This window comes from Gavia stellata, chromosome 3 (assembly GCF_030936135.1).
Source record: "Gavia stellata isolate bGavSte3 chromosome 3, bGavSte3.hap2, whole genome shotgun sequence".
Taxonomy (NCBI): Eukaryota; Metazoa; Chordata; class Aves; order Gaviiformes; family Gaviidae; genus Gavia; species Gavia stellata.
Window position 1 is genome coordinate 4,338,292 of NC_082596.1, and position 21,265 is coordinate 4,359,556.

General features: G+C 55.5%; 1 protein-coding gene across 1 annotated transcript in view; it reads left to right on the forward strand.

Moving 5' to 3' along the window:
• Positions 1-20,971, forward strand: part of PTP4A3 (protein tyrosine phosphatase 4A3) — a 47,084-nt gene extending 26,113 nt beyond the window's left edge. Inside the window, exons 2-6 of the mRNA XM_059815297.1 lie at positions 10,937-11,720; positions 13,413-13,505; positions 17,676-17,806; positions 18,467-18,541; positions 19,024-20,971. Of these exons, the coding sequence (XP_059671280.1) occupies positions 11,616-11,720; positions 13,413-13,505; positions 17,676-17,806; positions 18,467-18,541; positions 19,024-19,141 (522 nt within the window). The 5' untranslated portion in view covers positions 10,937-11,615 and the 3' untranslated portion in view covers positions 19,142-20,971. The remainder of the gene's footprint in view (positions 1-10,936; positions 11,721-13,412; positions 13,506-17,675; positions 17,807-18,466; positions 18,542-19,023) is intronic.
• Positions 20,972-21,265: the final 294 nt, after the last annotated feature.

The window sequence follows — 21,265 nt, forward strand, 5'->3', positions numbered from 1 at the left end:
ACCCTGGCCATCAGGCAGTCATAGAATTAGAGAATGGTTTGTGATGGAAGGGACCTTTACAGGTCATCTAGTCCAAACCCCCTGCCATGGGCAGGGACATCTTTCACTAGATCTGGTTGCTTAAAGCCCCGTCCAACCTGACCTGGAATGCTTCCAATGATGGGGCATCCACAGCTTCTCTGGGCAACCTGTTCCAGTGCCTCACCACCCTCATCATAACAAATTTCTTCCTTATGTTCAGTCCAAACCTACCCTCTTTCAATTTAAAACCATTGCCTCTTGTCCTATCACTATAGGCCCTAGTAAAAAGTCTTTCTCCGTCTTTCTTATAAGCTCTCTTTATATATTGAAAGGCCACAATAAGGTCTCCCAAGAGCCTTCGCTTCTCGAGGCTGAACAACCCCAACTCCCTCAGCCTTTCTTCACAGCAGAGCTGTTCCATCCCTTGGATCATTTCTGTGGCCCTCCTCTGGACCCACTCCAACAGGTCCATGTCTTTCTTGTGCTGAGGACCCCAGAGCTGGATGCGGTGCTCCAGGTGGGGTCTCATGAGGGCAGAATAGAGGGGCAGAATCACCTCCCTCAACCTGCTGGCCACGTTTCTTTGCATGCAGCCCAGGATACGACTGGCTTTCTGGGCTGCAAGCTCACATTGCCGGCTCATGTCCAATTCTTCATCCACCAGTATCCCCAAGTCCTTCTCTGCAGGGCTGCTCTCAGTGTATTCATAATACTGGTGATTGCCCCAATCCAGATGCAGGACCTTGCACTTCACCTTGTTGAACTTCATGAGGTTCTCATGGTCCCACTCCTCAAGCCTGTCGAGATCCCTTTGGATGATATCCCTTCCTTCAGGCTCATCAGCTGCACCACTTAGTTTGTTATCATCTGCAAACTTGCTGAGGGTGCACTCAATCCCACCGTCTATGTCATTAACAAAGATATTGAACAGTACAAATCCCAATACGGACCCCTGACCGACACTACTTGTTACTGATCTCCATCTGGACATTGAGCTGTTGACTGCAGCTCTTCGGATGTGGTCATCCAGCCAATTCCTTATCCATCAAATAGTCCATCCATCAAACCCGTCTCTCTCTGAGTCCCCACTGGGTGCTGATTCCTGAGCTGGAGGAAGAGCTGCAGCCGCATCCTTGCCTTTTTATGCCCCTGTGAGCCCAGCTGCAAGACACATTTCCAGGTGGCTTTGAGTTTCAGGAGCTCCCCAGTTTGCAGACCCTGAGCAGCCTGAGCTCTACACTGGCTTAATCTCCTTCCTCCAAAGCAATGCTCCATCCTCCCTTCTCCTTCTCCTCCTTCTCCTCCTTCTCCTTCTCCTCCTTCTCCTTCTCCTTCTCCTTCTCCTTCTCCTTCTCCTTCTCCTTCTCCTTCTCCTTCTCCTTCTCCTTCTCCTTCTCCTTCTCCTTCTCCTTCTCCTTCTCCTTCTTCTCCTTCTCCTTCCCGTTTGGTCCCCCATCTCCCACGTTGACAGGGTGTAAATCGAGCTGAGGACAAGGGGCGATGCTTTACACACCAGGCGGGCTCTGCACAGCGAGTGGAGACACCGACGTCCCGCCAGCAAGAACGGCTGCAACTTTTGGCATTTCATCCCCTTTGATCTTTTATTTGGAAGAAAACCACCTTTATTTGCTCTGCAAGCTCTCGTGGCCGGGGGACACCTCTCAGCGCCCGCCAGCACAGCGTCTCTTGGCGCTGGGTTTTTGCGCAAGAGCGGCAGCGGCTCAGACCAAAGGATTTGTTCCTTTTGCTGGCAGTAGCCGGGTGCAGGGAAGTACAAGAGGGTACAGGATCAGGCCGTGCCCTTAGCTATGCATCCGGAACTGGCAGCTCAGAGGTACCAGCTTTTGTCCTTAGAGCTTTGCTGACGTGTTGCCTTTGTAGAGCAGTGGTCCCGTGGCAACCAGGGGTCTCTGCTGTGGCTTTTTGCTGGAGCTAAGGCTGTTTCTGGAAGGGGTTTGCAGGGAAAACCTTCTCTGCAGGACCCGGTGGGGTGAGTCAGGAGCTTGGCGTCCGGGGGTTCTGCAGCACCATCGGACCTTGCAGCATCCCACGCAGGTGCAGGGCATTTTCCCATCTCTCTTTGCTTGCTCCATGGCTTTTAATTACCCTGGCTGACACCCGTCATGTTTTCCCCCGGCGTCTCTCCGTATTATTGGTAGCCCTGGAGGGGCACTTACTACCTGCAGGCAGCATTTCTGTCCCATCCTGCTGGAAAGAGGACGGCCCTGGAAGGGCTGTTTCAAGGGGTGGTTTCTACTGGGGTGTGGAAGTGGTCAGGGCTGGTGAGGACAAGGAGGAGCCGTCCCAGGGTTTTCCATGCAGCACTGTCCTTATGGGCCGGTGGCTGCCTTGAAAAGTGCTTTGGTGCCCACCATGAGGGAGAGGGCCGGTGGTGTTGCCACCCCCCAGCAGCCCGTCACGATATGCGTGACCGTGTCTCCATGGGGTGAAATGTGTAGACCCAATAATGGGGAGCAAGGATGAGATGGTTTGGGAGGACAACCCCTGAGAGCACAGGGTCTGGATGGTGGAGGAAGCTCAAGGACCCACAGACTCCATCTCAACCTGATGCCATTGACTTGGAAAAGCTGCCTTTCTCCACAGCTTGGCTTCTCTGGTCAATGCTTGCTATAGCTTGATGCCACCAGAGAAGACCTTTCCATGTGGCTCATCACAGGCAGAGCATGTTTTCTTCTCTCCCGTGTTGCCATCCCCAGCACGTCATGGAGCAGGGTGTACTTTCAACACTATCTGCAGGTCAAAATCCACCTATTGGGTAGACTGAGTCCCCTGGAGCCCCCTTCTTCGTCAACAAACACCCATCAAAGCCACCGCGGCCAGTTGGCGTTGGGGGTTGTGCAAGATGCGCCGATGACGCAGAGAAGGCTGCCAGTGCCCTTTGGTCACGGCTGCTGTTGGCTTGACGAGGAGGTAGGACCAGACAGCGTAGGGACGTCTTCACAGTGGGATGCCACCACCGAGCGGGGACATGCAACATAGCAAAGTTCAGGTCTGGTGGAAAACGGGGCGGTTGAAGATCAGGGGCCGACACACTGGTGCTGGAGTAGGCAGTGGTAAAACTAAACGCAGGCTGCACTTCTCCCAAAAATAGCCTTCATGGCACAGGCTCAAGCTGTACTTCGAAGGGGATGTCACGACACCCCGCCGTGCCCTTCCCAGGGGGCTGCTGCTGCCCACGCTCCTGGTTCTTACCCTGTAAGAGGCATCGCTCCCCCCCACCGTGTTTTGCCATTCAGGCACCTGCAACAAGCATTGAATTAGCTCGGAATACTTTGAGAAACCACAAGAAAAGACAAGCAGATGTTCAGCGATGCTGGAGATGTGGGGTGAGAGCAGCACGTGGCAGTGGTCGTTGTTGGGGGGACCACTGGGGTCTGCTTGCCCCCCTATGTGTGTTTTGGGGCGAGGATGCTGCTGTGGGATTTTTTTCTTTCCAAGGATGCTCTTGGGCAAGGCAGGAAACCTGGAAATGCCCCATCAGGTGCAGAATTGCTTTTTCCCCCTGATTCCTTTGGCCAAAAGAAATCCCTGAAGGATGGGGGGAGTTGGCCCTCAGTATTTGGGGTGCCTGACTTCCCTGTGCATGGGGAGGTGGGGTGTGGGGACTGTCCCCAAATGACCGAGCCTTGCTCCCTCCCAAAAAACCTCTCCAGGGCGCACCCTCTGCAGATTTGGGAGGCAGCCAGCCCAAAGCCTGCTATTACAGTTCCCCGTGGAGTTGGCCTCTCTTCCCCCCCCCAGCTTTTTTTCCTCCTTTCCCTTCAAATCCAAGCCAGGAAAAGCCTCTGACGTCGGCACCGCAGCTGTGAGCTCCTCGCAGCTGCTGGGGGAAGGCGTCGGAGGGGATATCCCGGATCATAAAACCAGGATCTCGCTGCGAGCGGGGCCGCGCTGGCCTCCCGTGAGTCGTCCGGGGACGGGGATGGGGTGGGAGGGATGGGTGGGGGGCTGCGTTCAGCTTGGGGGGGTCCTTTTTTCCCCCAGTGCTGCGTGTTTGGTGCCTTTTTGTGGTTTTTATGAGCTGCTTTGGGTGGCTGAATCTCTTATGGTGAAGAAGGAGTTAGGTTAAAAAAAAATGCCATCCATGCACACCTCAAATTCAAGCTGCTTGGAGGTTACATCTGGGGTGAAAACCTGAAGTTGCAGCTAAAGGACTGTTCAAGGGGTGCCTGGAGCATCTTGCGTTTCCTCCAGGGTATTGCCCCACGAGCACTGGACGGGAGAGGCAGCCCCGGCACCGGTGGCAATCACCCCCATCCTTGCATCAGCACGGGGTCCGTGTCCCACTGGGGCTGTGGACCGGCACCAAAGCAGGCGAGAGGGAAAAACATCTCCCAAAGGGCCGTTTTAGGTGCTTTCCACGCTGTGCCTCAGCCTCTCTTCAAAGAAAAAACGTGCAAATAAAAGATAAAAAGGGGTTGATCATGTTACCGGGGCCTCCGGTGCATTCTCAGCTTGCACAGTGCTGGGAAGTCTGTGCTCTTCTGTTTATCTGTCCGGCTGGCTCGCTGTCTCATCTTCCCCATTCCTCCCTGTTTGCCGGTCTCCTGAGTGCCTCCTGCTTGTGAATCTCCATGCCGACATCATACCAGCATCTTTCCCCACTGCCTAAATACCAGCAAACTCCTTAAATCTGACCGGAGCTGTAAAATGAGGGGCCGTACAGCTTGTTTCTGCAAATTTACATGTGAGCTGGCATTTACCACCCACCAAAAAGGATGTGGAGGAAGATGCGTGACCTGATTTATCTTGCAGGTGTGTTTTGGCGGGTTGCTGAGAGCTCCCTGTCGCTCTCCCCCTGTACCCATGCAATTTTAATCCTCTTTGCCATTTTGCTCAGAAAACATCCTCTGCAGCAAAAGAAAAAAATAAACCCTTGGAGGAAAAACCTCACAACGCTTCCCTAGCAAACGGTGCTGGGTTCTGCTCCGTTCCCAGCAGCAGATATCCCACAGCTGCCGCTGCCTCCCCACGGTACCCGGCACGGCTTTTCCAGGACATCCCTGTCCGCTCTTTCCAGCTCCGCACCTGGAGCCGGATATGCCGGTGGCCGCTTACGCTTCTGCCCCCAGACGCCAGCTCCTGCGGGGTGTTTTGTTTCCGTTGCTCTCCTCCCGGACCTTTCCTGTTTCCTTTCGCGCGGTTGTGGCCGGAGGAAATCTCAGCACGTTGGCTTTCCTCTGGCCGGGTCCCGGCTGCGGTCTCAGGCTGGGGACGGCACCGTGGCTCTCTGTATCCTGGGACCCATCCTCCCTGAGAGTGGTGCTGGTGGTGGCAATGTTGGCAGCGGTGGCAGTGGTAGCGGTGGTCGTGCTGCTGGTGCTGGTGGCAGTGGTGATGGTGGTGCTGCTGGCAGTGGTGGCAGTGGTGATGGTGCTGCTGGCAGTGGTGGCAGTGGTGATGGTGGTGCTGCTGGCAGTGGTGGCAGTGGTGATGGTGCTGCTGGCAGTGGTGGCAGTGGTGATGGTGGTGCTGCTGGCAGTGGTGGCAGTGGTGATAGTGCTGCTGGCAGTGGTGGCAGTGGTGATGGTGGTGCTGCTGGCAGTGGTGGCAGTGGTGATGGTGCTGCTGGCAGTGGTGGCAGTGGTGATGGTGGTGCTGCTGGCAGTGGTGGCAGTGGTGATGGTGCTGCTGGCAGTGGTGGCAGTGGTGATGGTGGTGCTGCTGGCAGTGGTGGCAGTGGTGATGGTGCTGCTGGCAGTGGTGGCAGTGGTGATGGTGGTGCTGCTGGCAGTGGTGGCAGTGGTGATGGTGCTGCTGGTGCTGGTGGCAGTGGTGATGGTGGTGCTGCTGGCAGTGGTGGCAGTGGTGATGGTGCTGCTGGCAGTGGTGGCAGTGGTGATGGTGGTGCTGCTGGCAGTGGTGGCAGTGGTGATGGTGCTGCTGGCAGTGGTGGCAGTGGTGATGGTGGTGCTGCTGGCAGTGGTGGCAGTGGTGATGGTGCTGCTGGCAGTGGTGGCAGTGGTGATGGTGGTGCTGCTGGCAGTGGTGGCAGTGGTGATGGTGCTGCTGGCAGTGGTGGCAGTGGTGATGGTGGTGCTGCTGGCAGTGGTGGCAGTGGTGATGGTGCTGCTGGCAGTGGTGGCAGTGGTGATAGTGCTGCTGGCAGTGGTGGCAGTGGTGATGGTGCTGCTGGCAGTGGTGGCAGTGGTGATGGTGGTGCTGCTGGCAGTGGTGGCAGTGGTGATGGTGCTGCTGGTGCTGGTGGCAGTGGTGATGGTGGTGCTGCTGGCAGTGGTGGCAGTGGTGATGGTGCTGCTGGTGCTGGTGGCAGTGGTGATGGTGGTGCTGCTGGCAGTGGTGGCAGTGGTGATGGTGGTGCTGCTGGCAGTGGTGGCAGTGGTGATAGTGCTGCTGGCAGTGGTGGCAGTGGTGATGGTGGTGCTGCTGGCAGTGGTGGCAGCAGTGGTGCTGCAGGTGCTGGTGCGTCTCGTCCTGCGTGCAACCAAGCCTCATGGACCCGCTCGCTGTGGTGACACGTGGCAGTGGTAGATGTGTGCAGAACTCCTATGTGGTAATATCCGGGACTACCCAGAAACTTGCATTCAGTTTTCAGGGTGATGGAAATGGTCGTTGCGGAGGTGGGATTGGGAGCAGGGAGAGTAGGACTTGATCAGCCATCAGGGGAAAGGGCCAGTCGGTGTCTTGTTACATGGGCTGAAACCAGGAGAGAGGTCAAGCAAATGTAACACAGATGGGTGTTTTGTTAGATTTTTCTGAAGGTGAACTTTGAACGTGAGATGTGTTCACTTGGGAGATGAGATAGCTATATTTATATATGGGTAAGATACATATTGTTTGGGTGAGTAAGAGCCTTTGTTCCATGTCCTGCTGCTAAAGCCCACGTGGAGCGACAATTTGTCTCTGCAAAGCTTCCTTTTCCTTTGCTTGGGGAGTTGCTGTGCTTAGGAAAAACTGACTTCACCAGCTGCATCCCGCTAGCCCGAGTACCAGCAGCGTAGCCGTCAGGTCTGGCATCTGCTCACCAGTCCAGCCAAGCCCTTTCGTTAACCACAGCGAAGAAGACCCGAGGTGCCAGAAGGAAGAGCAGCCCCATCCCCGCCATTGCAGGGTGCGTCCCTGGACGGCTGGGATGGGGCCAAGGTATGTATAATAGAGCCACCATGCTGCAAAGGAATAATTAGGAGAGCCCCGTGTTCCCCTCTGCTTTGGGGTGGTGGCTTAGTGGTCCCCATCCCTCGGAGCAGCATCCTCCATTGTCACGCCGGAGTGTGTTTGCCCTGGATCTTCCCCGGCCTCTTGACTGCAAAACTTCTCAGGGAAGAACCAGAAACTTCCACAACTGCGGCAAAAAACGTCATTGCGGCTTGCGTGGTACGTGTGTGTCTTTTGATGGCTTTGCAAGGAAGAAACCCGACGTGTCACACCACTCCGAAATGCTTGCAGAGATTCAAAGGCAAACATAACTGCGGAAGCTTTGAGATGAGCTGGCGGATGTTGGGGTAGCAGCGATGGGCATGTTGCAGGGAGGTGGTCCCCATCCCTCCCCAGCCTTGGGGGTGGTGGCAGCAGGGCACCCAGCTCCTCTGGTCATCAGTGCTGGATTTCCCTCGTTGGGGTTCACTGCGATGGGTTTGAGCCTGAAAGGCCAATGCTGCACCGCTGAGCATCCTCATCCAGGGCTTGCTTACTGCATCCTCACATGCTTCCTCCAGAGCCCTTGTAGCGCTTGAGTCAGAAGGATATTTATTCACTTGGCAGGTTATTAATATTAGCTGAAATACCCTTTTCTACATTGTTCTGCCATGCTTAATATGGTGATCAGCATCGCCGCCTGCAGAGCTGGGGATGATTTGCGATTGAATATCCGTTAGGGATTTACGGGCTTCGGGGCTGAATTGCCGGGACGTGCAATTGCCAAAATACTTGAAACGCTTCCACTGGAGAGGAGACCTTGTGCGAAAGGAGTACTCGCTGTTCTCGTATGCAGGCGGTTCCTAGTGAACCTCCGTTACTGGCAGCGAGCACGCCCAAGCCAATAAAAAATCATGCGGTATTCAGAGCGCCGATGGAGCATGAACCGTGTGTCGGATGACGATGGGGAGCAAGCTACCGCTCCCGGCGTGCGATGCTGGCCTTGGTGCTCGCAGCGGCTCCCATGCCCACGGGGTTGCTCAGCGGGTGGGTTTAATCCAGGACACGATTAAACATGGGCATGGTTTGTATTAACACGACCCCCGCAGCCGGTTAAAATGGGGTATGAGGTTGTTTGGAGGGGAAAAAGTTATTTTTTGCTGCTTTTCCTTGTGCACTGCAAGCACATCTCATACTAGGGCATCAAGCCCGAAGAGGCAGAAGGCAAGATGTCATTAAATGTGGTGGAAGCTGAAAGAGCCAGGAGCCGAAGGTGTTAAAAGGAAAAGAAGATCCTCGGGTCCTTTGTTTCAGAGAAACTGGGTTTGCAAGGGCGAGATTTGGGGCAATACCTGCTTTCCAGCAGCTCTTCCCTTTGAGCAGGCATCTGTGGCGGCCCATCCCTCCCACCTCCCATCCCTTTGGAGGGCTTTAACCTTTTTTTCCCATGAAGTGAACGGAGAAGGAAGGAAAAAGCTTGCTGAGGGGGTTGCCAGCAGGTTTTTCTTGGGAAACACTCACTCGCTGTGTTGCTGGCTCTTTTTCTGGCCGTGCTGGCCCATAGCTCAGTGGCTGGACCTGTAGGAACCCAAAATTACCCTCCAGAAATACCGTTTCTTACTTGGCCGTGGTGAGCTCATCTCGGTTGGGGGGAGCAGACCCCGCAAGTGAAGTGAGGGGTGGGAACATCACTGGAAAAGCACAGCGTGCCCTGGGCGGAGAGCCGGTTTCCCATCCCATCTTGCAGGAGCGTTGCAAGCTTTGAGCAGAGATCCCGGCTGCTGTAGTCCAGGTGGGGAGGGTGAGCTGCCCCAGGGGTGTCCGCATCACCTGGGGCCTGAGCTGCTTTGAATCAGACCCAAAACGCTGGTGGGAGGCAGCTCTCACCTCGCTCCCATCCCTCAGCCGAGCTTCCAGCCTCCATCAGCTGCTAAAATCTGATTTTCTCAATGGAGACTGGAAAATCTCCCCCGGGATGGACCACTCATCCCCTCCAGCCCAGGCAGGGTTTGAACTTAGCAGCAGAGCATCCTTGCAGGGCGGATTATTGTTGTTCTTCAGCATCCTTCGGAAAAAAACCCAAAACCAACTCACCCTAACCGAAGGAGCCCACGGCTCGACGCTGCTCGGCCACGAGTCACCATCGCAAACCACAGAGCTGGTTCTGTCCCGTCTCCTCCTGGCTCTGAGGTAGCACTACCCAATTTATTTATAAATGAGTCAGGAGTGATGGGACGTGATCGACAAGGGGGTTCGGGGCAACTTTTGGGGCGACAGGGACACAGCAGGGTCTGCGGAGGAGCTGGGGAGGGCTCAATGCTGAAACCCCCCTGAGTTTTGGCCCGTTCCTAGCTCCTAGCCACCTCTAAGCTCCTTTCCAAAATCCTGTCCGTAAACCCATGGGTGCAGGGATGCGCTGTGCACCGGGGTTGTGCCAGGGCTTGCCCGTGCTGCCAATAATAAATAAAAGTCTACGATTTTAGCTAAGCTGGGCACGTTTAGGAGAGCAGCCCTGCTTCCCCCTGCCACCTCACCTGGCTTTTTATCCCCTTTGCTATTTGATTTTTTCATTCCCGGGGACCGCTGACGAAGCAGGAGCCGGCGAGCGGGTTGTAAATGATGCTCAGACATGGAGGAGCCCAGCGACAGCACCTGGGCGGTGTGATGAGCTGGTCGGTCCTCAGCGCACCTCCCTGCTCCCACCTTGTTTTGTTGCATTGGGATAAAATTACCCGGAGGGGAAAGGTTTTGGGCGCTGGGCCGTCAGGAGGAGAGGCGAGGGGGTGCATACCAGCCTGGCTTGGGTTACTTATGTGCTTATGGTCTATTTTGAGGCTCCAGCCACGCGGCGCTAAGCAGCTGCTGACCCAGGGACGGGACCAGCTTCAAAACAAGAGTCCGGCGGGTAGTGACCCAGGGAAGCACTGGGTTTCCCTCGTCTCTGACAAGGGCTGGCAGCACCCTCACCTCCCCCCTGGGCCCATCCTCTCTTGGGTTTTGGCATTTCCACAGTGGGAATTGATTTCCTTCTTTAATTCTTCCCATTGCCATCCTTGAAGATAAAGGTGTGCCAGGTTGCGAGGCCGGGGTACTTTATAGGGAGCGATGTGCCGGCGGTGATGGGGATGCGGCTGAGCGAGCGGGGGGACACATCCATCACCAGCGTTGGTGAAACTGCTTGCCCACAACCCTCTGCTCCCCCCCCTCCCCAAGAAAGCTCATTTGCGGGCGGCTTAGTTGGCCTAAGAGCATTAGAGGTGCATTTGGTGGACGTTAGCCGCTCGAGCAGCGCCGGGAGCATGTGGCCGATTAGGGGCAACAACGGCTGGTTTCGGGCAGAGCGCTGCATTCGGGGCAGAAATATTTGTCCCCCGTTTTGGGGACGCAAAGGTGAGGTCTGGGGGGGACGGGATGGGTGCCGGCGGCGGGGCGTCAGCTCGCGTGGCTCGGGTGCTTAAATACACCAGCCGGGTGCGGGTGTTGGGTGGCGTGTGAGCAAGCCCCTTCCCTGCCGTGTGCTTTTCCCTTTCACCCGTGTGTTGCCCGGCCACTTTCCAGAGCTATTTCAGCTTTTCAGATGATATTTCAGCTTTTCTTTTAAATATCACCTTGCTTGTTAATCTATGGTCTCCTGCAAAGATGAGCGTGGTCAGGGATGCTCGTGCAGGATGCGGCGGGTGCTGGTGCATTCGCGGGCACCGTGTGTCCCCCCTTCTCCACACCGGCCAGGGGCTTCCGTGGAGCCAGCCTGGGGAGGAGGACATCCTCACCGCCGTGTTTTCCTTTCCCTCCCCTGCAGCCTCGCTCTCCGCCAGGATTTATGGAGGTGCTGAGGAGCAGCTCTGAGCCCCGCAGCCCCCGGCAGCCCGCCCCGTGAAGCAGCGCCTGACCCTCTCACCTCGTCTCACCCGGCATCCCGACCCTCCGACTCAACCATTCAAGGCTCCCGTGCATGGATCGCCCCAGCGAGGGACCGCTGCCGGACGCCGCCGACGCCGCCCCGTAGGCTCCCGGCCCCCCGTGCCGCCCCCAAGTACTCCACATACCCCGATGGGGTAACGTGACGGGGGTCACCCTCCCGCCACCGCCACCCCCCATATGCAGAGGCCTTTCTAGAGCGCCAGGGAGCGCGCGGCACCGGAGGCGGCAGCCGTTCGCCATCGTACACACGCCAAGGACGCCGACACTACAGCAAAGGGATTTTTTTTTTTATTATTATTATTATTATTATCATTAATATTATTTTTTTCCGCCTGGCTTTTTCCCCGGGGAGGCTTGCAGTGTGTCAAGGAAGCCGGTGCGCTCCCAGGAGCTGGGATTATTTGCACAACGTCTGTATATTGAGTTCTTGATCCTGTTTTATTTTTATTTTTGAAGTGCAGAGGGGTGGTGGGGTTTTTTTCCCCCTCCACACCACGCTTTTCTTGGGTTTTTCCCCCACTGCCGTCAGCACCACATCACCCTCTTCCCATCCCACCATGGCCCGGATGAACCGCCCTGCGCCGGTGGAGGTCTGCTACAAAAACATGAGGTTCCTGATCACCCACAACCCCACCAACGCCACGCTCAGCACCTTCTTGGAGGTAAGGAGGGGAGGCTGGAAGGGAAGGACCAGGGCCCAGCTGCGCATTTTGGGGCTAAAAGCTCACGTTGAGATGCAACAATCCTGCGTAGGATGAGGCAGCGGCACATCCCCTTTGGTACCACGGCCCCCTGTGGCATCCCGGGGCAGTGGGTCCAATCACCGCCGGCTTTTTGGGGTAGGGTGTTTTGGAGGACCCCAAGCACGGTGTTTGGGCAGGGCGGAGATGGAGCAGAGTTTCCCCATTCCTGTTGCATCCCCTGCCAGCTCCACCAGCACATCACGTCAAGGGGCTTGGCACTGATGCACGTGGATGCACGCAACCTCCTGCGCATCTCCTAGCATCTCGATGAGGATTTTTCATCCCAAATATCCCAGTGTCTTTCCGATACCCAGAGTGTGTTGGGTGGGGCACATGGAGTTGGAGGGCTCAGTGTTGCATGAGCCAGTGATGGTGCCCTGCCGGGGAGCACTGCCTCCGGCACTGGCACCAGCCGGGAGTTAGAGGGGGAATAATGGATGCGTGTCTGCGATCCGGGGCGAAAGGCTTCGACTTACTCTTTTTATCAGTGCCTGGGGGAGAGGCAACATCCTGCAGGTTTGGTCAAGCCGGCACAAGCAGCTTCTGCTTACGAAGAGGCGTTTCGGGATGTTGCTGCCTTTGCAGAGGGACCTGGGGCTGCGCACAAGCCCGGCAAGGGATTTTTGCCGTAGACCTAAACCGCGTTGAGGTTTGACAGGCCAATATCAGACGCATCCTCCAAGCTAAAGGGAACTCCCCCACCCATGCATCCAAAAGAGCACGTGTGAGCACCACCGGCTCAGAGAGCCACGGGAAGAGGGTTGGGATCTGGGGACAGCCGCTCCGTGCCCCTGCACCCCGCGCACAAGGTGATGGGGATGGCACCAGTGGGAAGGGGGAAAAATTCTCCTTTCCTCTAGCCTCTTCCATTTTTGGCCAAGCTGCCAAGCACGCACAGGTTTGCCATGGTCTGGCAAGCGCACGCCGGGAAGGATGGAGATTGATCATTGAAGGGGACAATCTCACGCGGCGCCTGGATGGGCCAGTATGCCAGCACGTAATCCAGGGCCAATCCTTGCGGCGGGCGATAAGCCATGCTGGAAACAGCCCAAGTCCCACGTCCAAGCCTGCAGCATGTTGGAGTGATGACGGGATACAGCAATGAGGTCAAGAAGGAGCCCCTGAGCAATCTGCAGGATGCTGACTGAGCACGGTTGGCAGGGTGGGCTACGACCCCCCGAGCCGCCTTCGTGCATTTCTGCAGCGGAGTTGCGACTGCACTGGGCACAAATAATTTCTCCTTTGGGGGATTTGCACCCGTGTCAGGGATATTTCTTTGCCTGGGGTGTAAAGTCCCTGTTGGTGCAGCCATTGAGGCTTAAAAATAAATGGCCCTGTTGGCGCTCATGACTCCAAGGAGTCGTGAAGGTGCTGGGTAAAAATCCTACTGTGGCCACGCGGCTTTGGTGCCCTGGGATTTAATGTTTCCTTGTGCTTCCCAGGCTGGATGGACCACAGTGAGTTTTGCTCGAGGGTCCAGAGCTGGGGCACAGCACCGTTTTAGGGTCTGTAGGGGTCCGTGTGGTCATAGCAGGGCTCGGATTTGTTGGGGTTAACTGGGGTGCAACTGGAAGGGTTTTTTCAGACCCCTCCTTCTCCTTCCCTCCCCAGGACCTAAAGAAGTACGGTGCCACCACGGTGGTGCGAGTGTGTGAAGTGACCTACGACAAGACCCCCCTGGAGAAGGATGGCATCACCGTCATGGTAGGTGGGCAGCGGGATGGGCGCCGGGGCGGGGCTGCTCACCCTCCGTTAAGTATCCCCATCTCTGGGGTCTGCTAAACACCCCGTATTTCAGATAGACCGAATCGGCATCGCGCTTGCCCGGGTGCAGGGTTTGAAGCCCAATTTCATCCTCAGGGCGAGGCGGGCGAGCTCCCCGCTCCCCGGGCTGAGATGGGGCTGGTGCTTTAAAAAAAGAAAGGGCTGCCCACGCACCCGAAACTGTGACTCACGCGGTTGAGTCGGCAGCTGCCTTCCCTGCCTGTCGCTCGGGCTTTAGAGCATCCAGGGGATGAGAGCGCCTGATCCCACGTGGAAGATGCGCGTGGTTCCCGTTACCCCCGGCGTTATCTTATCCGGTGGGGGGGGGGTGGGATATTTGCTCTTCCAGCAGCTGGCTGGTGCAGCTCTGGGGGATGAAAGGGAGCGGGCAGCAAGCAGGAAAAGGCAAGGAGGCAGAGCCGGCAGCTGCCTGGGCTGCATCTTGGCTGATAAGTAATTGGAGATGATGTCAGGCGTGATTGCCCTGCCAGGGAGTTCAGCTCCAGCTGGAAAGTGAGGCTCTGCTCGTTATTTAGGAAAGGGTTTGGAAGTGCCTCATGTCTCCTCAGGTGGTCCTCTGTGTGTAGGTCCGTTCTATATAGCTCTCTCTGTATAATGTATATCTTATAGAGAGAGCTAGCTATATCCTAGATCCTCTGGGATATAGGTCGATAATAAATCCTATGTCTTTATAGATACAGATCCTCCAGATGCAGATCTCTCTAGACATAGATGCTATGTCTCTCTAGGATATATCTTACGGAGAGAGATAGCTGTATCCTACATATAGGATCTGTGTGTAGGAGGTAATCTCTGCTCTCTTACAAACAAAATTCTGCCTTTTACCCTGTTTCTGACTGGAGTCCTTCAGTCTGACTTTCTATATCTAAGCTATACATACCTGTCTACATATCTTACCTTATATAGAGAGATATCTATATCTAGGGTATGTTTTATATAGGGAGATATCTATATCCTAGATATAGAAACTATGCAAGATACTATGTAGAAACTATATAGTTGCTATATATAAGATACAGGTTTCTATAATTATAGAAGCTATATAAGATATATAAAGTGATATCTATATCCTGTATATCTATGTATAGATATACCTATGCAGATACAGACATATCTATCAATACATATCTCTATATAGCTATATCAAATATATAAAATAGAATCATAGAATGGTTTGGGGTGGAAGGGACCTTTAAAGGTCATCTAGTCCAACCCCGCTGCAATGAGCAGGGACATCTTTCACCAGATCAGGTTGCTCAGAGCCCCGTCCAACCTGACCTTGAATGTTTCCAGGGATGGGACATCTACCACCTCTCTGGGCAACCTGTGCCAGTGTTTCACCACCCTCGTTGTAAAAACTTTCTTCCTTACGTCTAGTCTGAATATCTATATATATATAGGCTATATCTATATATGCTATCCCTTTCTTTGAGGAATAGGCACAAGCTGATAAAGGGCTGACTCTGGTGCAGTGTGCCTGAGCACTGGCATCCGCAGCCACGATGCCCACGGTGGTCCCGTCCTGGACGCACTCCCTGGGGGGTTTTGGATGCCTCCTCTGCTTTCGGCTCCTCTGCGTGCCACAGGGGATCCCAAGCAATCTCTAAAGCTGTCGTCGGTTACTGAGTCATACCGGACGCAGGTGTCCTGTGCCATGGACATTGGCTTGGAGGCCACATTCACCAGTGGCTCCTCCGTGGCCGATCCTCCTCCTGCATCCACCTGGGCAGGTCAGAGATGGGGCAGAAATCCTGCTGGGAAAACGGCGCTGTGCAGGTTTCGCTTTAGGAAGGTTTATGGTGCAGGATGGATATACTGTATTGAGTATACCAATACTGTTTAATATCTTCATCAGTGATGTAGATGATGAAATTGCGTACACCCTGAACAAGTTGGTGGATGACATCAACCTGAGTGGTGCAGTTGATACCCTTGAGGGAAGGGATGCCATCCAGAGGGACCTGGACAGGCTTGAGGAGTGAGACCATGAGAACCTCATGATGTTCAGCAAGGCCAAGTGCAAGGTCCTGCACCTGGGTTGGGGCAATCACCAGTATGAGTACAGACTGGGTTATGAGTGGATGGAGAGCAGCCCTGCAGAGAAGGACTTGGGGATACTGGTGGATGAAAAATTGGACATGAGCTGGCAATGTGAGCTTGCAGCCCAGAAAGCCAGTCGTATCCTGGGCTGCATGCAAAGAAACGTGGCCAGCAGGTTGAGGAAGGTGATTCTGCCCCTCTATTCTGCCTTCACGAGACCCCACCTGGAGCACCGCATCCAGCTCTGGGGTCCTCAGCACAAGAAAGACATGGACCTGTTGGAGTGGGTCCAGAGGAGGGCCACAGAAATGATCCAAGGGATGGAACAGCTCTGCTGTGAAGAAAGGCTGAGGGAGTTGGGGTTGGAGAAGCCCAGAGAAGCGAAGGCTCTGGGGAGACCTTATTGTGGTTTATAAGAAAGATGGAGAAAGACTTTTTACCCAGACCTGTAGTGAAAGAACAAGGGGCAACAGTTTTAAACTGAAAGAGGGTAGGTTTAGATTGGACATAAGAAAGAATTTTTTATGGTGAGGGTGATGAGACATTGGACCAGATTGTCCAGAGAAGTTGTGGATGCCGCATTATTGAAAGCGTTCAATGTCAGGCTGACTGGGGCTTTGAGCAACCTGATCTAGTGAAAGACGTCCGTGCCCATGGCAGCGGGGTTGGAACTAGATGGTCTTTGAAGGTCCCTTCCAACCCCAACCATTCCGTAATTTGATGATTTTGTGATATGGTGTGTCATCCCCAGTGCAAGCCCGGTGACCTGCACTCGTGGCCGAAGCACTGCTTTCCAGGCACCGTGGGGAGGAGATGATCTTGTAGGACGGTCACAGGCTGTGCAGGGTGGGCTGGCTCAAACATTAGGGTACCCTGAAGCCCAGCACACTCCTTTCCTAGCAAAGCTACGCTGGAATCACATTACGGATTCAAAGACTGAAGTAAAGCTCAGCAGCTTCTTTTGCCATCTTACACCAAGGATGACGCCAGCACAGCAGCTTAGTGACTCACTCCTCAAACATGAGGATTACAGCCCCATGCTTCCCACTCACCGGGGATCGCCGTGCCACGTCCCCTCCAAGCAATGCTCCCCTGTCTGTCCCCCTCTCCCACTGCTGCGTAGCCAGTGGCCACATTCCTCTTGCCAAATCCATTTGGGGAGAGAATTCCCCATTTTGGGCGAGACACACAGCTTCGACTGGTTACCGGTGCCCATGAGTAGGGACGGTCCCTTCCCCAAAATGCTGCAGCAGTCACAGGCAAGGGGGGTGATACTTTTCCCCCATAGCAGAGCCCAGGGCCAGGGGGTGCGTAACGCAGCACCCGTTTTACCCACATTGTCACTGAGCTCTGATGTTGAGTCCATGCAGCTTGAGGATGAAGCTCGGAAGAAGATGGGTGGGGTTTTTTTGTCCCTTCAGAGCCTTTCCTGAAGGATGCTATTTAAATGGCCCCATTTGGAGGGGTCTCCCTCCCTCCCTTCGGCTCTCTGTAGGGCTGTGTTAGGGGGTCCCCAGAGCATCCTTTCGGGACTCTGCGTTCATTTTCACTCCGACGTGTGGCAGCAAGCTGAATTTTGGCACCGCGTCAGACCCTGAGATTTCAGCCATCTTCAAGCCACCTTTGCTCAAACTTCCCACAAATTGGCTTTGCGCTCCCAAGTGCTGGATTTAGATGGGAGCTGGCGGGGGAAAGGATGGGGCTTGTGGCTCCTCAGAGTTCAGTGCAGTCATCTGAATGGGAAGGAGGCAGGCGATGGCCGCTGTGGTCCACAGAGGCAGGAGGACATGGGGACCATGTTGCAGGTCCTGTAGGTGCTCCTGAAGGCTAAACCTGTCCCTAGGAGATGGGAGGACGCCAGACCTAGACTCGTATGGCTGCTACATCCCCATGGAGCTGTGCCGTGAGCCCGGTTGCCGGCACATGCATCCGCCTCCCCGCTGCCCAGGTCCAGAACACCATCGCCCTGAGTAAAAAACAATCCCCTGAGTTTTTCCCCAGGGTTTGACAGTGTTTCTCTCTTCCCGTGACCTTGCCCCCGCCTTGCAGGATTGGCCGTTCGATGATGGAGCGCCTCCTCCCAGCAAGATAGTGGAAGATTGGCTCAACTTGCTGAAGACCAAGTTCTGTGAAGACCCCGGCTGCTGCGTGGCCGTGCACTGCGTGGCCGGCCTGGGGCGGTAAGTCAGAGCCCGGCACCCCGGCTGCCACCCCACCCGTGAAGGGGGAAGAGGGAAAACCATGCCTGCTCTCCTCCTTCCACCTTAGAGCGGGGTCTTTGCATGCAGTAGAGACCTTAGCAGGAGTAGGCATTGATGGGGGCGCTGCTGCCTGAGCTCTTACTTGCACTTCTCATGGCCAAATCCTGGGCACCGGCGGGGAACCCGGGTTGCTCAGTGCTGTCCTGCCAGTGCCCCACGGCGATTTTGCTTTTCCTAAAAACTCATCGTGGAAATACTGCAAAATGCGTCCCGCTACAACCGGGAGCCACTGCGTTTCAAGAGCCACTGTGTTTTTCTGCTCGCCCCGATGCAGGTCAGGTTTTGCATGTGTATTTACATCCACTTTTCCCATAGATTTGCCTCCAAAGTCCTTGTGCTTATTAGAAGAGCGGCAAAGAGCTGCCAGCCCCGTCCTGGGGGTTTTACCCCTAAAATCAGCCGTTCCTTGGGGCAGCACTTGCAGCCAAATGGCAAGAAATTACAACCTAAAAGCCAGCGCTGGCGATTGCCCGCAGTGCCACCGTTACAGCCCTGTGGCGTGTCCCCCCGCCCCAGGACAGGATGTCAGTCTCTGGGCCACATGGCTGAGGAGTGACCGCCACTGCCATTGCCTTTCAGCGCTCCCGTCCTCGTCGCGCTGGCCTTGATCGAGAGTGGGATGAAGTACGAAGATGCCATCCAGTTCATCCGACAGTAAGTCACGCAGCGTTTCGGTGTCGGGGGAGAAAATATCCTCTCTCTGAGGGAACGGAGAGATCTGGCATGCCTCAGGGTTTTTTTGGGGGCACTGGGGTTGCTTTTCTCTCCTTTTGGCGTGGAAGAAAAGGGGGGCCAGCACCAAGCACCCTGTGCCTTTGCATCAGGGTTGCAGGAGGCTGGGGAGGCATCCAGGAGCATCCTTAGTGGGGCTTTTGGCTGGCACCCAGCTTTGGGCAGCCTCCCCATGTGTTTTTTCCCTGGCTTCCCGTGTCCTAAGACTCGCAGGGCGCATGAGCAAGAAAAGCTGCTGGGGTCAGTGCCTGTCTCCCTCCCCGGAGGATGCACAAGGACGCAGCCTCCAAAATCTCTTCCTGCTCCAGGCAGGGGGGTTCAGCACCCTGACAGGGGTGGGTTTGGGGTGGGGGGTCTTCTCCTGCCACACCACTGACTGTGATGGCCCTTCTTTGTCCCCACAGGAAGCGCAGAGGAGCCATCAACAGCAAGCAGCTGACATACTTGGAAAAATACCGACCAAAGCAGAGACTCCGATTTAAGGACCCTCATAACCACAAGAACAAATGCTGCATCATGTAACCTCAATGACCTCTTGCCAAAATCCGTGCACACAGACACCCGGGCACTCACACGCATCCCACCCCCTCACCTCCTCGCCCAGCCCCGTGCACCCCACGCGCCACCCCACTGACAGGGCTGGGGTGGGGGGACATGGAGCACCACCAAAGTGTTCCAGCACCCACAGCATGGTTACCTTGCCGGACCCCCAAATAAGGCTGCTCTCTCCAGCTACAGCCCCGAGGAGTGAAGGGAGCGCTGCCCTTTGACTCTTGGCGTTAGCAGGCAATGAGCTCACATGACGGTTCTTCATCACCTTCCTCCTCCTCCCTTTCCCCTCCCATTGCAGTGAGAGGGATGGGTGGAGGGTGCTTGGTTTGGGGTGATGCAGGCAGGGCTGTGCCACCTGAGAAGGGATGGGGAGCAGGAGGGCCAGAGGATCCCCAGAAAAACCCTTTCCTACCTCTTCCCTATAAATAAGGGCTGCAGCAGCGAGGACGGAATTGGGGATGGCGCATTGGCCTCAGTGGGGAAGATGGTGATAGCAGGGAGAGGTGAAGGGGGCTCGTAGCTTGGTGCTGGCCTTGTGGCCATGGGAAGGGCTGAGCTACGTCCCCCCAACACCATTCCCTTTCTCCTGACCCCTCTGCCACATCACCATCTCCGCGTTGCCTTGATGCCAGCCGGGATGCTGCAGATGGGGCTCACTGGGGGCTTGCTGCAGCGAAGGCAGAGGCGCTGGGAAACTGGGGAACCGTGGCAGGGCTTTGAGGCACCCAGCTTTGCCGGGGTGCAGGGTCAGCATTGGGTCCCCCAAAGTGTGGGGTGCTCTTATTTATAGCTTCCAAATTCAATGCACAGGGTGGTGGGTCCTCTCCTGTCATGTCCCCATCACTGAGCCATGGCACAAACCCCAATTCTGGCTGCAATGCCCTGGGGACGCAACGCATATCTCGGGGCACGACCATGTCCTCCACTGCTGCGTTTGCTGTTCAAGGGGCTGGGCTGCAGTTTTCCTGGGGGATTTTGGGTGCTCCTGGCAGGAGCACATCACCAAATTTTGCACCTGCCTTTCCCATACCCGGGGGCATCTGTAACGCGACGCCTGGCACCCCAAAACCCCCTGGCGCGTGCCCTGGTGGAGTGAACTCAGATCTGCCCCTGAGCTGGGACATTAAACATCTCTCAACTTTCTGCCTTTGAACACTTGCAGCAGCTGGAGCGGTGGGCATGTAGGGGGTGTGGGGGTGTTTTTTTCTTTTGACGAGGATAAGAAGAAATTTGCTAATTAAAGGAAAAAAAAAAAACTTTAAAAAAAACCTGTTTGTCTTCCGCACGTCCTCTGGCCTTTGTTTCTCCCATCACTGCCTGGTGGAGCCCAGGAGGTGACCCATGGCCTCACCAGACCGATCCCCAGCACCAGGTCACAGCCAGCTGTCATCTGCTGTCACCATGGTATACATGTGGCCCAAGGGATGCTCCAGGTATCCTTTGGGCTCTCTGCTGCTCACCCCCTCAGCTTCGAAGGATCCCAGATGTTGGGGCAAGGAGGGCTAGTCATCCAGTGTCTTGTGGTTTTAGGCTGCCCAACTTGAGATGCCTTCAGTGCCCTGTGTTGGGTATCTCCAAAGGTTTGTGTGCCTTCCAAAACATAGTATCTAGAGACATTTGCTTCAGAGGATTCATCTCTTGGGATAAATGGTGAGGAAGGCTGGTTAGACACTTTCGGTACCTGTAGAAGGATAGGGGACAGCTTCATGCCACCGCATGTGGGCAAAGGAGGAGCTTGGAGCCGTTGCCAGCACCACTCCTCCTCTCCCAGTGGGAGCCAAGCCTGCATGGCAAGGATGGACATCCCTTGGGACGGGCCGTGGTGCCAAGTGAGGTGGAGACCCTCCACTCCTGGCCCTGGAACTGTCATACTGCACACCTCAGGCCTGTCCAAACCCCCCCGTTGTGGGACAGCCCTTGGTCCCTTGAGTTTCTTCTGCCCCATTCCAGGCTGTTGGTTCCTGTGTCATGGGGAAGGTGGTGATGGTTGAAGGGTCTGCATTGGTTGGGAAGGGTGAGAAATTGGGCTGATAAGAAGGCCTGATCCTGTATTGCAGCAGTCCCGCTGGGTGGGCCACCATCCTCTTCCTGCCC